We start from the raw sequence: 13,213 nt of genomic DNA on the forward strand, positions 1-13,213 counted from the left end.
AGTAAATAGCCATGATCATCATGGACCACAAAGCAGACAGGTTCTCTGCTTAGTCTGCTTGGATTCAGAGCATCTGTGTGCAAGTGTCAAACAGAGAGAATGAGAACTTATTAAGTTCTGCAAAATTGCTTGTACAATAAAAAAGATGCTAAAGCCCATATCCTTATATTTGTTATGTTTGTGTCATGAATACATTGATAGGATACACTGAGACCAAACTCAGACACTTTGTACTATTTTTGTACAGTGAAGCCTAGATTGTATCATTATTCATGTAATCTTCATAAAATTGTGGAAAATGCTGTGCTTAAATTGATTTAAATCTTAGAATATGTAAATGAAAAGGCTTATTCAGTACTTTACAGTTACCCTGCTCTATTTAATATTTAGCGTGATTAAACTGAAAACTACTGTAAGAGAAAAATACTTCACCATTCATTAACAGGTCAGTTTAAGTAAGTAGTAAAGCTTTATTTATATAGCACTTTTAACACAGCATTACAAAGTGCTTTACAAACAACTAATAAAAAAAACATATATGTCTATATATATGCATATATACATATAAATATGTACATGCATTACTATACCCAAGGTAGATTTTAGGAGCGAAATGGCTGAGGAGTAGCAGCATCTAAAACTGAATATATACAGTAAATCCGGCAAACAAAGTGATATTACCTTTATACTTTTATATTGAGATTACCATATGTACTGTTGAATATGTATTCCTGTCTGTGCAATTGAGTTGTACATACAGATACTTTATGCATAGTACAGTGACAATTTCTATGAGGGCCTATATATATGACATGCAGTGGAAAAGAGATGTAAATCTTAAATGCCAAACTGATGATGATATGACTAGGAGTGGAATGGTTCAAGAAAATCATCCCTATCATTTGGTTTGCTAGTCAAGGTTCGGGCATGTATGTATTGTTCAGTTCTTTTAAACAGGCTAAGGTCAAAAAAGGCATTTTAAGAAAAGAAACAAGGGACAGTGTTTCCCATCAATCATAGACAATGGCGGGCCACTACGGTCTGATTTATGCCGTCTCAGTTTCATAATGAACAGATCATAGGTGTGTGATGTGGGAAAAGTTATAGTGAAGGGAGCAAGATAAGCAGATAAAAGCAGTTTGAGAGTTCTGTAGTAAATTAAGTAAGTAAGTAAAGTAAAAAAGAAATTAATGTACTAGAAAAGGGTGGTAGCCTATTCTTCCAAATAGTTTCAATAGATAAAATATAAGTTCAGCATGTGATTGGATAATGCAGTTTTTAAGTGTGTTAAACTAAAGCAGTATTTTTGTTTGCACTAATTAAACAACCTATTATTTTTTAATAAGGACATGAGAATGTTCTGTATGTTACTAGTTAGAATTCTGGCTATGCAAACAACATTTTAAGCCAAATAAATAAATGTAAAACATGAAAAGACAGTGTGTGTGACCCCAAAACAGAAATATGAACCAAACTGTGAATTTTTGTAATCCTTCCACCCCTAGATATTACTGATATTTCCATCAAATGAGTCAAAAGAGCTTAGAATGAGTGAAATCACCTTGAAATATTTTACCAGAAATTATCATTCTGAAAGCTGATCGAAACCAGCTGTAAAAGAAAGCATAGACCAATGGATTGAGCATTGAATTTGACCATCCAAGCCACTTAAATGCTGCAATCACAGCAGCTGGTATTGTGTAATTACTCAAAGGGTTAAAAGTCGTAGAAAGAGTAAAAGGAGTCCAACACATAAGAAAAACTCCCATTACAATAGCCAGAGTTTTGGTGGCCTTTCTCTCCTTCTTAATTTCAGACTTTGTGCTCTGACAGGTTGTGTTGTGGATGCTGTGTGCCTGTCTCTGTGCCACCATCAGAATCTTTAAGTAGATAGTGACCATTACAATAGCTGGGAAATAAAACCCAAAAACAACTGCCATAATTGCTGAACTTAAATTCTGAAATAAAACACACCTGTTAGATTGTCCTTTGTTCACTCCCAAAATTGTGATGCTAATTCCATTTATAGCAGAAACAGTCCAACACACCAGGATCATGATCACAATAACACGGACATTTATTTTAGTTCTGTACCTCAGAGGCTGACACACTGCATAATATCTGTCAACAGAAATAAAGCACAAGTTTAAAATAGAAGATGTGCACAGAACGAGATCAAAGCTGCCTCGTATCTTGCAGAGTAAACCTCCAACATACCCACAAGAGCTCACAGCCAGTACCGCGCTAAAAGGCAAAACTGTGACCCCAACAAGCAGGTCAGCTACTGCGAGAGAGAGGATGAGGTAGTTTGTAGGAGTGTGGAGCTGTTTGAAGTAAATGATGGAGGTTATTAAAAGAAGATTTCCACACATTATAAGAACTGATAAAGAGCTAACTAAAATACATAACAAATATGTGCTGGTGGTGAGTGCGCTCATACCAGATACATTTTCTGATTCATTACAAACTTTTTTGTCCTCAAAAAACATCATCAGACCTGTTGACAAAGAATTCAGCTTCCATTAAATCAAGAAAATGAACCGTGTCTGATTTTCTGTTAATGCTCTGTATGTTTCATAACATGCCTGTCAATCCTGGTTAGTGCATCTGTACTGATGGTAGTCCTTGCTCTCTGTTCCACTGAGCAGTATATTTGGTTATTATTCTGGGCTCACTAGCCTATCATAGAGAAGATCATTGTCAAGGGAGCCTCTTAAAGGGATACTAGTTTAACCCTCGAGGCACCTTGGGGGACCAAATGTGTACATTCTGCCTTTTTAACTTGTTTGATTCTCAATATATCGGTCAGGCTAATTGTATGAAACTTGGCCAGGATTTGTTTTTATTATTATTTTCAAAATTCCATGATCCCCTCTATTGTAAGGTGTATAGGATAGGAGATTTGCATCAATACCTACAACCTCTCACCTCGGGCCCGACTTGGACACATTGACTCCCATTATAACCACATATTTTTGGTTGACACAGAATTAAGATTCCATGCATAAATGATCACTAACACCTGAGATAACATTTGCAATAACTGGTGGAGATGGGTCCGCCTACAGGTGGGAGATTGACCATCTGGTGACCAGGTGCAGCCAGAACAACCTGGAGCTTAACGCTCTAAAGACAGTGGAGATGGTTGTGGACTTCAGGAAGAACCCAGCCCCACCTGCCCCCATTATGCTGTGTGACTCCCCACTTGACTCTATGGAGTACATCATCCAGGACCCCAAGTGAGAGCTGAACATCAAAAATACATAATAAATATGTGGTGGTGAGTGCGCTATTACCATATACATTTTCTGATTGATTACATTAAGTTTTGTCCACATCATCAGAACTGTTGACACAGAATTAAGATTCCATGCATAAATGATCACTAACACTAAGATAACATTTGCAATAACACCTTAAATCAAGAAAATTAAATGTTTCTAGTTTTGTGTAGAGAGAGACGTCCAGTAAGCAAGGGAACACTGGTGTATCCTACACAGAAGTCTTTTATCAAGTGGCGTGGGTGTGAGGTCCGTGTATCTTTTGGTCATTGGATTTTCCTTTCAGAAACGGGTATTAAAAAACAGAAAACGAGTGGTTATTTGATTTTTGTTTTAAAATACAAAAATTAAAATTGAAATACAAGGTGTTTTTCTTTTCATGGTCAAAAGGGGATGAGCGAAATTTAAAAAATTATTCGATTTTCATTTTCTATTTCATATAACAAAAAATAAAATCACTAGAAAACAGAAACGGAAAAAAAGGCCTGTTTTTTCATATTCTGAGACCGGATGTTGTCATTTACAGGACGGTGCTGTGTAGAAGAAACAGTAGGGTAGTAGACTGCGGTCAATCCAGCTGTGACTTCGATCTCCGTGGTCAAATCAGCCGCACTTAAATTTCGAGTGTACAAGTAATCTCAGCATTATGGTAAATGCGGAGAAACAGCGTATTCACTTCCGGTTTTCAAAATAAGGGTATTAATAACAGTAAGCTATAATTCGAAACCTACATTTAAAAGTGTGTAAAAGTCAAATATACCATCAGTAGCCAGGAAACACTGAGCAATATGTTTTTACAGTACCTCAAATATGGTCAAATGCGCAATCTCTGGAGGCATAAATATGAGACTTTTATTTTGGCATTTCTCCACACTGGTGCAGTAAAGATACTTGATATGAAGTGTTTTTTATTCATCAGAGTCGCATGAAACACTTTAATGTAACATATTTTAATTATAGCTTACTGTTCTAAATACCTTTATTTTGAAAACCGGACGTGAATACGCTGTTTCTCCGCATTCATCATAATGTTGAGAATACTTGTACACTCGAAATTTAAGTGCGGCTGATTTGACCACGGAGATCGAACTCACGGCTGGCTTGACCGCAGTCTACTAGCCTACTGTTTCTTCTACACAGCACCGTCCTGTAAATGACAACATCCGGTCTCAGAATATAAAAAAAGAGCAAGGTACGTTTTATCAGTCTGTTTTCTGGGAATAATTGACACAAGCAGAAACCAAAAAACAAGCAGTTTTTTCATTTTTTCGTTTTGTCAAAAAAAAGAAAAATCAAAAGTTCAGCTCGTTTACTAGTTTTTTGGTTCTTACTTAACAAAACGAATTTGCCGCTCAATATCTTGTTTCCGTCGGTGGGCGGGTCCTCTGATTGGCTAGTGTGCTTCGTTGCCCTGTGCTCTTCAAAATAAAAGTTCTTCCGTTTGATGTCGACAAAAATATTACTGTATTATAGACACTAGCAGACACAGAGGACCCAATCACCCACAGTCAAGACTGACACGGCTTCAAATAACAATAATAGTATTCTTAATCATTCTTAATCGACTTCAGTGCAGTTGATGTTTAGCCACAAGGTGGCGCAGTTATTACATGACAGCTGAACATTGCGCATCTGTTGACCTTTATCCATTTACAGTAAACAAATTATTTTTTCTTGTTGAAAGATATTTTATATTGTTTTCAAATTATTATTTACTGACGGTGATTACAGAATGCGAGTGTGTGTTATACTGAAAGCGAGGCTGGGTGTGCCTATGAATATAGGCTACAGTGAGTTTTTTAAGGTGCTGTACAAGCAAATCATATTGTCTACTCTGTACAGTGACAAAGAGTGTACAGTAACCTACTTCATTCAATATTGAATAGGCTACTGTAGCCTACACTATAAACAAATGGTTTTGCTCTTTGCTCATGGCAGTTGTGACAGTCCTTGTGTTTTGTCCTGGGATGACAATACAAGACTTCCATAAATGTGCATTTGATAGAGAGTTTGCTTTGTATTCCAGCCGGCCTGTTATGAGCAAATTTCTATAGGCTACTATAGATCCATTTCAAAACATGTTCCAAGTAGGCTATAGGACAAAGCATAATACATCCTGGAATGAGTGAAGCTTGCCTGCTGACATGTTAAAATGACTGTCACAACTGCCATGAGCAAAGAGCAAAACCATTTGTTTATAGTGTAGGCTACAGTAGCCTATTCAATATTGAATGAAGTAGGTTACTGTACACTCTTTGTCACTGTACAGAGTAGACAATATGATTTCCTTGTACAGCACCTTAAAAAACTCACTGTAGCCTATATTCATAGGCACACCCAGCCTCGCTTTCAATATAACACACACTTGCATTCTGTAATGAACTTTGGTTTTTCGTTTTTTTGACAAAACGAAAAAACGGCTTGTTTTTTGGTTTCTGCTTGTGTCAATTATTCCCAGAAAACAGACTGATAAAACGTACCTTGCTCGAAAAACAGGCCTTTTTTCCATTTCTGTTTTCTAGTGATTTTATTTTTTGTTATATGAAATAGAAAATGAAAATGAAATAATTTTTTTTTGACCATGAAAAAGAAAAACGCCTTGTATTTCAATTAAAATTTTTGTATTTTAAAACGAAAATCAAATAACCACTCGTTTTCTGTTTTTTAATACCCGTTTCTGAAAGGAAAATCCAATGACCAAAAGATACACGGACCGTGTGATCTAAGAATACCCCTCCTCTATATGGAACATGTACATGTGGAGTGCCATTGAGTGCGTATGTTTGTCATGATTGAAAACCTAATTGATAGTATTAAAAAACAAAGTTTAATTCACACAGTTTATTCTCATAGCTTTTATTCTGTAGTGTCTGTATGGGGATCTACACATAATATAGAATACATGAGAGTTACATGCTGAGATGCAGTATAATGTGCCATCACGTTGTGTGTGATAAATAACAACTTGCTTGATCAATCTCAAAGTGTTGTCCAAATAACAATAATGCAAGTAAACAGGCTACATAACCAAAGTAATCATAACAAATAACATTGATCTGTACATAAATTAGAATGCACATATTTAAAATTAATATTAAATGGTCAGCAACAGTAATAATACTGTTAAAATGGGAAATAATTAACAATTTAAATATCTAAATGAATACTGCAATGTTTTGAAATTGTTCTTAAAAGGTTTTGTGGACATTCGTACCAGTTTTGACAGGTCATAAAACTGTGCAGTACGTCATAGGTAACAGATGTTGCTTACTGAAATTGTGGAAGCAAGTGAGTAACAGTCAGTAGTATGAAGTCTGCATCTATCATTATGAAAACTAGTGGATGTGGACCCCTGCAATATGGCGGCCGTGCAAACGTATAGCGGAGGCATTCAGCAGTGACCAATGAGATATCTATGTTTCTATATCTATGAAGGTTTGGATCCAAGTGTGTGTTTTGTACGTCTGGACATGATACATGCGCCTACTGATTTTCAGACATGTCAAAACAGGCCATCTGGGCTGCCTTTCTGAAATTTTGAAGGGGGCACTATCGAGCCATTTTGCCACACCCACGCGCAAGACCCATATGAGGTGTAAATCTTTGTGGTTTGTAACATGTGTGCCGAATATCTTGAGCTTTTCATTTTTAGTCTCTCAAAAAAAGCCATCAGCTGTTAAAATTAAATTTGCTGTGTTGCCCAAGCAACAGATTTTCACAAAAGCTCACAAGATTCAATCGTATCATCATCAACATGGTAAAGGTGTTCTGACCAAATTTCAACTGGACCTGGTCAACCTGTAAGTAGTAGGACATTAAACTATAGAACATGACACTGTGCTAGACATGTGCATTTTGGTGCTGATTGGACAAGTTACAATTACTGTTTCTTCGCGAAAGATCATAATTCAATCCTAAACCTCTGACATGCCCTTTGACGAAAACCTTTTTTTTTAATTTAGATTATACTGAACAACTTTAAAGTCCATCTGATCAAATCCCTAGGAGGTGTTTGTTAAAGTACAACACGTGCAAACGTCCAAAAATGAACACTAAATTCATAATGTCCTACTTCCTGTTGGGTTCGGGGTATGGGTCCAAGAGGCTTTTTTCTACATTTGCACATGATACAGTTTAAACCCTTATGACACAAACATTTTTGCCACTGCCAAAGATTGTTCAAAATTCTGATTCTGATAACATCACCAGTCTTATGGCTAGAAAACTACACACGCCAATATATATTTTTTCATTGTTTTAATCCTGTATTTTGGTGTCTCAAAAATTCATAGATGTATTCCTGAATTCAACATACAGATGCAGCATCTATAACTGAATATATAAAGTGAATGAGGCGAACTATGAGATATAGTCATCTTACTAACATACTGTTTTAACATACAGACACGTTATATATATATGACATGCAGTGGAAAAGAGATCTTCCGTGCCAAATGAATAATGATATTACAAATAAAACAAATAATGAGTCAAAAGAGCTTAGAATGCGTAAAATCCCCCTGAAATATTTTCCCAGAAATTATTATTCTGAAAGCTGATCGAAACCAGCTGTAAAAGAAAGCATAGATCAATGGATTGAGCATTGAATTTGACCATCCAAGCCACTTAAATGCTGCAATCACAGCAACAGGTATTGTGTAATTACTCAAAGGGTTAAAAGTCATACAAAGAAAGAGAGGAGTCCAACAGATGAGAAAAACTCCCATTACAATAGCCAGAGTTTTGGTGGCCTTTCTCTCCTTCTTAATTTCAGACTTTGTGCTCTGACAGGTTGTGTTGTGGATGCTGCATGCCTGTCTCTGTGCCACCATCAGAATCTTTAAGTAGATAGTGACCATTACAATAGCTGGGAAATAAAACCCAAAAACAATTGGCATAATTGCTAAACTTACATTTTGAAATAAAACACACCTGTTAGATTGTCCTTTGTTCACTCCCAAAAATGTCATGCTAATTCCATTTAGAGCTGGAGCTGTCCAGCTCACCAGGATCATGATCAGAATAACACAGACATTTATTTTAGCTTTGTACCTCAGAGGCTGACACACTGCATAATATCTGTCAACAGAAATAGAACACAAATTCAAAATTGAAGATGTACACAGAAAGGCATCAAAGCTGTTTCGAACCTTACAGAGTAAATCTTCAAGATACCAACAAGAGCTCACAGCCAGTACTGTGGTAAAAGGCAAAACAACAACCCCAACAAGCAGGTCAGCTACTGCGAGAGACAGGATGAGGTAGTTTGTAGGAGTGTGGAGCTGTTTGAAGTAAATGATGGAGGTTATTAAAAGAAGGTTTCCACACATTATAAGAACTGATAAAGAGCCAACTAAACTACATAATAAATATGTGCTGGTGGTGAGTGCGCTCATACCAGATACATTTTCTGATTGATTACAGAAATGTTTGTCCTCAAAAACTTCATCAGACCTGTTGGAAAATAATTCATGTTCCATGCATAAATGATAAAAAAAAGATTTCAAGTTTCCGGAGATTTTCAATAAAGTTTAGTGCTCTGTATGTTTCACATGATGCACATCAATCCTGGTTTGTGCATCTGTACGGATGAGAATCCTTGCTCTCTGTGCCACTGACCACACACTGAGTAGATTCATTATTGTGGGCTCATTTGCATATTCTGTTCAAGGGAGTGGAATTTTATGTAGATCAATGTGAGTAATCATACAACTCCCTGTGGCACTGACAGGTTGCTCCTTTAAACCTGCTACATGTTTTGTTTCAATCTGTTACTTTATCTGCTTTATAGATCCGACTTCATTGAATGATGTCTGATTGGATTTGACACCCACCCATACTCGACACCACTTGTGTACACTTGTTTGGCCCATCTTACAGACTGCCCTCAGGATTTAAGCTGGCGTGAGGGGTCATTACAATGTACATTTATTGTCGATTTGTTAATTACATTGGATTGAGTTTGTCTGTTTTTTACTTGATTTACTTCATATTTTTTGATATTTTTTGATCAACTTTCTTGCATTGAGACAACAAACCATATGTAAAAAGCACAGCAAAAAAACCCAAACAACTCTGAAATAATATATTAAAATTATAAGAAGACTGAACATGCAGTGCAAAGCCTCTGGGAGCCATATCCTAAACCCAACAGGAATTTGACCATTTTGAATTTAATGTCCAATTTTGGCGCCATTTCAATGCATGATATTTTAACAAATTCCTCCTTTGGCATTGATCAGATCAACTTTGAGTGTTGGGTATGGATTTAATATCCATTAATCTTACTTATGTTTATTATTCTTACACACTAATTTTATTTATGTCATGTTTGAGCTGTTTTGTTCTATGTTGTATAAGAAAAATGCCAATTTTTTTTATTTAATAATGCAATCAAATTAGTGCAAGAGGGAAATGGCAAGAGAAATTGCAGTATTCTGGAAAAAGAGATGACTGCAAAAGGTTCTCAAGGCTCCTAAGTAGGAAATCCATGTTGTACACATTTGGTAAGTGTTCAAGAGACTTTTCAGAAAAAAGGGTTCAAACAAAGTGCATGCTTAGTGTCGGTTGGGCATCTCTTCTCCTTATTGTATCCATCGTTCTCCAAAAAAGCTGTTGCCAACAGGATGGCAGCTGCATCTGTATGGTGGGTGCAGCTCTATCAGTGTATGTCAGTTTTAACCTAGTTTTAGATAGTTTCCTTTGTGCTGCAAGAATCGCCCCAAAATTGAAAGTCTGCTGCCACTTAGGCCCCTCATCTCCCTACTGTGTCTGTCATCCTTCGCTGAGGCTGTGGCCAAGGGGTTGGTGGTTGTCCTTGTATGGTAGGCTCAATCTTTGGCCATTGGAGTAGTAGAAGGCCTTGACCAACCTCTTGCCATTGACACTGGGTGCATTTTTATGGCCCATTTTAAAGACTGTTCTAAGGATTTAAGCTGGCGAGAAGGGTCACTACATAGAGTACCTGTTGGTAGTTACATTAACTGTTGATGTGTTAATTATTTGATCAACTTAATTAAATGATAAACCATATGTAAAATTGTGTCTATATAGGTGTTTATGTGCTAATGCTAATGATGCTAATTGCCCAACATTTGCAAGTTAGCATCCGGCAGTTTCTATATGTTGAGGACCCATATTTTATATTTCTAACATAAAACTCAACATTTCCAAGTTCATGTTTCTTGCAAGTAGGCAACATGGCTAGAAAACTGAAAAAAATAAAAACACTCCCACACACACAATTTTGGATTAGGCAGAGAAAAGACTGCCAAGATGGCCACAGCCGACCACATTGAGCTTCAGGAACCTATGGGTGATGTCACAGAGACTATGTCCATTTTAAATTATACAGTTCATACTGTGGACACAGTAAATAGTTAATAATAATAATAATAATAATTATTATTATTATTATTATTATTGCATGAATACATTAACAGGATACACAGAGACAATGCTCAGACACTTTTTAAATTAGCTATTGTTTGGTGAAACTGTTAGCTTCATAGTGTTGTGGAAAATGTACAACTTAAATTTGCTACGTAAATTGATTTGAATCTTAGAATCTGTAAATGAAAAAGTCTTATTCAGTACTTTACAGCTACCCTGCTTACCCAGTTTATTTAATATTTAGACTGATTGAATGAAACTGAAAACTAATCTAAGAGAAAGATGATTTCACCATTCATTAATTCCTTACTGTTTAAAGCTTTGTTCACAAAGACAAAAATTCAATGACATACTCATGAACTCAACAGATGCAGCATCAATAACTAAATATATACACTTTAGATTTTTTACAAGTTATATACATACTTTATGGATAGTACAGTGACCTTTTTCTAAGAAGGCCTATATATATGACATGCAGTGCAAAAGAGATGGTATGTACCAAACTAAGGAGGATGTTACTGATATTTCCATGCTTCAAATAATGAGTCAAAAGAGCTTAGAATGCGTAAAATCCCCCTGAAATATTTTCCCAGAAATTATTATTCTGAAAGCTGATCGAAACCAGCTGTAAAAGAAAGCATAGACCAATGGATTGAGCATTGAATTTGACCATCCAAGCCACTTAAATGCTGCAATCACAGCAACAGGTATTGTGTAATTACTCAAAGGGTTAAAGGTCATACAAAGAAAGTAAGGAGTCCAACACATAAGAAAAACTCCCATTACAATAGCCAGAGTTTTGGTGGCCTTTCTCTCCTTCTTAATTTCAGACTTTGTGCTCTGACAGGTTGTGTTGTGGATGCTGTGTGCCTGTCTCTGTGCCACCATCAGAATCTTTAAGTAGATAGTGACCATTACAATAGCTGGGAAATAAAACCCAAAAACAATTGCCATAATTGCTGAACTTAAATTCTGAAATAAAACACACCTGTTAGATTGTCCTTTGTTCACTCCCAAAAATGTCATGCTAATTCCATTTAGAGCTGGAGCAGTCCAGCTCACAAGGATCATGATCACAATAACACGGACATTTATTTTAGTTCTGTACCTCAGAGGCTGACACACTGCATAATATCTGTCAACAGAAATAAAGCACAAGTTTAAAATAGAAGATGTGGACAGAAAAACATCAAAGCTGCCTCGTATCTTGCAGAGTAAATCTTCAACATACCCACAAGAGCTCACAGCCAGTACCGCGCTAAAAGGCAAAACTAAGACTCCAACAAGCAGGTCAGCTACTGCAAGAGAGAGGATGAGGTAGTTTGTAGGAGTGTGGAGCTGTTTGAAGTAAACGATAGAGGTTATTAAAAGAAGGTTTCCACACATTATAAGAACTGATAAAGAGCCAATAAAAATACATAACAAATACGTGCTGGTGGTGAGTGCGCTCATACGCGCTGATTGATTACAGAAATGTTTGTCCTCAAAAACATCATCAGACTTGTTGGCAAATAATTCAGGTTCCATTAAATAAAATAAAAAGTCAAATTTTCTGTATTCAGTTAATATTAATACTCTCTATATTTTATACCATGCCTTTCAATCATGGTTAGTGCATCTGTACTGAGTCCTTGTTCTGTGTGCCACTGAGCAGTATGTTTGATTATTATTCTGGGCTCACTCACCTATCATAGTGAAGATCATTGTCAAGGGAGACTCTCAAAGGGGTACTGGTGCAACTTCGTATTCCAGTGCTGTAAAGTTGGAGGACTCAAGAGAGACAGATTATAATTTAAGTTGCAAGCAGCGATGATTGGGCTCTCGCACCCACACACGTTGGAATGTTCCAGCATATCAAACATACAATACATTGTGTAAATTTCACAGATCACCCTTCCCATGATTATTGTTATGTAAGGCTTTTGTGCTTTTGCCAGTACAGGGCGCTATGAGTATGACTGAATATTTGTATGTAGATGTGTTCAGAGTATTATCAAACGTGCATTTTGGTGTAGATTGGTTAAAGGACACTGAAGCAACTCTGAGGAAAGATGGAAACTCACCGCCACACCAGGGACACGCCCTTCGATGAAAACTCCAAAATGGTGTAATTTTGATCCTAATGGTTTCAAGATTATACCGACCAAATGAGAAATCAATCTGTTTCCTTGGAGGAGTTTATTAAAATACAATGCTTGCAAATTGCCCAACATGGCCACTACATCTAAAATGGCCGACTTCCTGCTGGGTTTGGGATATGGGTTGTACGCTTTCAGTGAAACGTGCCATTGGAGCTGCTCTATAGGGGGCGCTGTGAAGCCATTCTTCCAGAGGTATGTGCGGTACCCATAGCATATGTAATGTTTCGCCACGACTAGCATGTGTGTTTCATAAATTTTGGAGCATGTTGTGGCCTCCAAAAATTTGATTTACTGTGGTTAAGAATAATAATCCCAGCAGTTTCAATGGGGTCCTCGCAGCACTTTGCTGCTGTGGCCCCAATTAAAGGTACAAGTAGTGAATAATGTGGATTGGCA

General features: G+C 36.7%; 2 protein-coding genes across 3 annotated transcripts in view; both read right to left on the reverse strand.

The window, feature by feature from the left end:
- Window positions 1-13,213, reverse strand: part of LOC127368528 (trace amine-associated receptor 1-like) — a 40,086-nt gene that overhangs the window by 17,306 nt on the left and 9,567 nt on the right. Inside the window, exon 2 of one of the 2 annotated variants that reach the window (XM_051409444.1) lies at window positions 6,121-8,735. The exons of the other annotated variant lie outside the window; for it this stretch is intronic. Within the exon in view, the coding sequence (XP_051265404.1) occupies window positions 7,772-8,735 (964 nt within the window). The 3' untranslated portion in view covers window positions 6,121-7,771. Of the gene's footprint in view, window positions 1-6,120; window positions 8,736-13,213 lie in introns of those variants that run through there. 2 annotated transcript variants of the gene reach the window in all.
- Window positions 9,038-12,352, reverse strand: LOC127368538 (trace amine-associated receptor 1-like). The gene has a single exon (XM_051409455.1). It carries the CDS (start codon window positions 12,201-12,203, stop codon window positions 11,223-11,225), a length of 981 nt encoding a protein of 326 aa, XP_051265415.1. The 5' UTR covers window positions 12,204-12,352; the 3' UTR covers window positions 9,038-11,222.

This window comes from Dicentrarchus labrax, unplaced genomic scaffold (genome assembly GCF_905237075.1).
Source record: "Dicentrarchus labrax unplaced genomic scaffold, dlabrax2021, whole genome shotgun sequence".
In the NCBI taxonomy this organism is placed as follows: domain Eukaryota; kingdom Metazoa; phylum Chordata; class Actinopteri; family Moronidae; genus Dicentrarchus; species Dicentrarchus labrax.